This window comes from Tupaia chinensis, unplaced genomic scaffold (genome assembly GCF_000334495.1).
Source record: "Tupaia chinensis unplaced genomic scaffold, TupChi_1.0 Scaffold000179_1, whole genome shotgun sequence".
In the NCBI taxonomy this organism is placed as follows: domain Eukaryota; kingdom Metazoa; phylum Chordata; class Mammalia; order Scandentia; family Tupaiidae; genus Tupaia; species Tupaia belangeri.
This window is the reverse complement of record NW_006159654.1, coordinates 2,644,567-2,648,548: the sequence shown is the minus strand read 5'-3', so window position 1 is coordinate 2,648,548 and position 3,982 is coordinate 2,644,567. Positions and strand designations below refer to the sequence as shown.

General features: G+C 35.9%; 1 protein-coding gene across 1 annotated transcript in view; it reads right to left on the bottom strand.

Moving 5' to 3' along the window:
* GALNT7 (polypeptide N-acetylgalactosaminyltransferase 7) overlaps positions 1-3,982 on the bottom strand; it is an 83,994-nt gene that overhangs the window by 7,383 nt on the left and 72,629 nt on the right. The window contains exon 10 of the mRNA XM_027771041.1: positions 273-491. Coding sequence (XP_027626842.1) covers positions 273-491 — 219 coding nt within the window. The remainder of the gene's footprint in view (positions 1-272; positions 492-3,982) is intronic.

Sequence of the window (3,982 nt, the reverse complement as noted above, 5' to 3'; positions counted from 1 at the left end):
AGGGAAAGAAAGACAGAATATTAGTAAAAGATAAAAAGGTTAGTGGTTCAGGCTGGAAAACCACACAGGCAAAGACTGGCAGTGGACAGCATGGTGGCCAGGTGGTAGGGCAACTGTGGTGGTCTACTGGGAAGGTGGGAGGTGTTACTGGACTTTACCCAAACTTTTCCCAAGAATTGTCTTTCACACACACATTTCCATTTCTCTGTCTTCTTCCAGACTACCATTCCAAACACACACACTTTGGGATCTGAATTTCAGCTGATACTTACTTCTCCCCAGTCAATATTTCTGGGTGGCAAAGGGTAGTGTGAGGTGATATCATAAGCTATTTCTTCCATAAACCACTTGAAACTTTTGCAGTTGTGATCTTCTCTAAATTTTTTCAGCTCAGATATATCTCCATAGGGTAGCGCCTTTGATTCAGGACGACTAGCATAGAAGTAGTCTTTATATTCATCCCACCAAACCTCTACAACTCTAATATAATTCTGTGGAGAAAAAAAAATCATTACAAAGAATACTAATAACTAATATCATAAACAGCCTATCTTAGACAGATGAAATATGATGAAACTAATTTCTAAAGGACCTGGCATTTAATTAAACAACAGATGCAAGTGAGCTAGTGACTCTCTTTTTCTTCCTCTTTTATTTTTTTTTAGAAATTTTGTTTGCAATTGCCAGAGAGAGAGAGAGAAAGAGAGAAATCACCCCCTAGGAGGGATGGCTACACTGCAATCCCTTCTCCTCTTGGGATATATTAGGCACACATGCATACATGCCTACATGAGTTTAAAGCCTCTAGGTCTGATACTCGAACGATAGTCAACCACATGGGAGTCCAGTGATGTAACCATGTGATGTGTGCTGGTTCTGAGCTAGTAACTCTAATATGGTATTAGTCAAGGATAAAAATACCACATATGTAGGGGTCAGCAGATGGTATAGTAGTTATGTTGCTGGACTCCCACTTGGTCAACTGTGGTTTGTGTCCTGGACCTGGTGGTTGAAAATCATGCCAGATGCATGTGTGTTTGTGTGTGCCCAAGATCCCAGGATCCATCCTAGTTCTACATTTATGGCACAGGAGGATTCTTCTTTTTACTGATAGTGCATGTGCATGCATGCGCACAAGAGATCACGCTCTGTAAGACCTTGTCACATGGCCATCCCCTCTCCCCAGCCCTCCAGGTCCTCAGATCCCGGGTGCCTATGCATTTTCCTGGGTTATTTTCAGGCTGACCCAGGGATCATGGTTTCATGAGAACATATAAAGGTATGGAACTCACTGGTCAAAGTAAGTGCAGTCACATTCACAATATTCTAATACTGTAATGGCAGTGTGTGAATCGCTAATATTTTTAGCATGAAGTTTAAAAGACAAAACTATTAAAATAATAATAGTTATAAAATTTGTTAAGTGATACCCAACATAAAAAAATGTAAGTTATGACATTGAAAACATAAAATGAGAAGGGTGGAATTAAAGTGTAGTTTTTTCCTATGCAAAGTTATGCCAGCTTAAAATAGCCTATTATAACTATAAGATATTTTAAGTAAGCCTCATGTAACAACAAAACAAAAATACTAGCTACTAAAAAGATATAAAAGAGTAAAGACTGAAAACATTGCATCAGAGAAAAATCACCTAATAACAAAGAAAGATAGCAAGAGAGCCAGAAAAGTACCAAAGATCCACAAGACAACCAGACAATTAATAAAATGGTATTAGTAAGGACTTATCTATTAATGATGACCTCGGATGTAAAAGGATTAAATTGTCCAATCAAAAGAGCGGCTAAATGGATTAAAAAAAAAGATAAGACCCAACTATATACAGCCTACCAGAAATTAACTTCACTCTACGATACACATAGATTGCAAGTGAAAAGATGTAAAAAGATATTCCATGCAAATGGAAGCCACAAGAGAGCAGGGTACTATACTTATATAAAATAAAATAGATATTAGGTCAAAAACTGTAAAACAAGATAAAGAAGGTCATTGTATAATGATAAAGGAATCAAAAAATTTAGTAAAGTTGCAGGATACAAAATCAACTACAAAAAGCAGTAGAAATGCTAACAGTAAACTATCTGAAAAAGAAACCATGACAATTTTGTTTACGATAGCAAAACAAACAAATATATAACATAATTAGAAATAAAAATATTTAAATTTACCATGACAATTTTGTTTACGATAGCAAAACAAACAAATATATAACATAATTAGAAATAAAAATATTTAAATTTCTCAAGAGAGAGGACAATACAGAGAGATGCACCCCTGATAGTTTTCATGCTATTCTCCTCCCCTAAACCCTATAGCCAGCCAGGATCACACGAATGCCCAGTGTGCTGAAATAGGTCCAAGATACAAATGTAAAGCCTTTCCACATGGTCTCCAACATCATGTAGCAGCACCCCTACTGTTTGTGCCACATAGTTGGGCCACTCAGGAATAAATTTAACCAAGAAGATGAAAGATTTGTACACTGAAACTATAAAACATTGATAAAAGAAACCGAAGAATGTATATGGACCATAAGAATTAACATTGTTAACATGTCCATGATAACCAAAGTTATCTACAGGTCCAATACACTCCCTAGCAAAATTCAATGACATTTTCCACAGAAATAGAAAAATCAATCCTAAAATTCATATAGAATCACAAAAAACTCCAAACAACAGAAGCCATATTGAACAAAAAGAACAAAGTCAAGGGTGTCATACTACCTTATTTCAAAATCTACTAAAAAAGCTATCATAATCAAACAGTATGGTACTGTCATAAAAACAAACACATATACTAATGGAAAAGAACAGAGGCATGAAAATAAACCCATGCATGTATAGTGAACTGATTTTTAACAAAAATGCCAAGAACACCCAATTGGGAAAAGACAGTCTCTTAATTAAACGGTGTTAGGAGACTGGATATCCATGTGCAAAAGAATGAATTTAGAACCTCGTCTAACTCAGTATACAAAAATCAACCCTAAATGGATTAAAGACGTACATGTAAGACCTGAAATTGTAAAACTCCTTGAAGAAAACATAAGGAAAAAGGTAATGACACTGATCTGTGCAAATATTTTTTGGATATTACCCTCAAAGCAAAAACAGTCAAATTAATTTAATCAAACTAAAAACATTCTACACAGCAAAGGGCATAAACAACAGAGTGGAGAGATGACTTATGGAATGGAAGAATTTATCTGCAAACTATACATCTGATAAGGTGTTAATATCAAAATATATAAAGAAATCAAACAGATCAATACTGAGGAACAAATAATCTGATTTAAAAATAGGCAAAGGACCTGATGAGCCATTTCTCAAAAGAAATACAAATGTCCAAGAAGTATATGAAAAAAATGTTCAACATCACTAATCATCAAGGAAACACAAATCAAACCATGAGATGTCCTATCACACCTGTTAGAATGGCTATTATAAAAAGACAAAAGATAACAAATGTTGGTCTAGATGTAGAAAAATCGGAACCCTTAAAGTGTGAAATGGTGCAATCACTAGAGAAAACAGATGGAGAGTCTTCAAAAACTTAAAACTAGAACTACCATATGATTCAGTAATTGTATCACTAAGTACATACCCAAAAGATACCTAATATGTATGTCAAAGGGATATCTGCACTCTCAGGTTAATTATACCATCACTCAAAATAGTCAAGATATGGACTCAACTTAAGTGTCCATCATAAAAAATATACATATACTGGGACCAGCAGTTGGCATAATGGCTATGTCACTGAACTCCCACGTAGTTGACCACGGTCTGAGTCCCAGACCCGGTGACTTAAACTCACGCTGGGCATGTGTGTGTGCGTGTCCAAGATCCCAAGAGGAGAATGGAGGAAAAGGGATTGCAGCATGACCATCTCCCCCTGGGCGAGGGGTGTGATTTCTTTTTTTTTTTTTTTTTTCTCTCTGTCTCTTTCTGGCGGGGGGCAC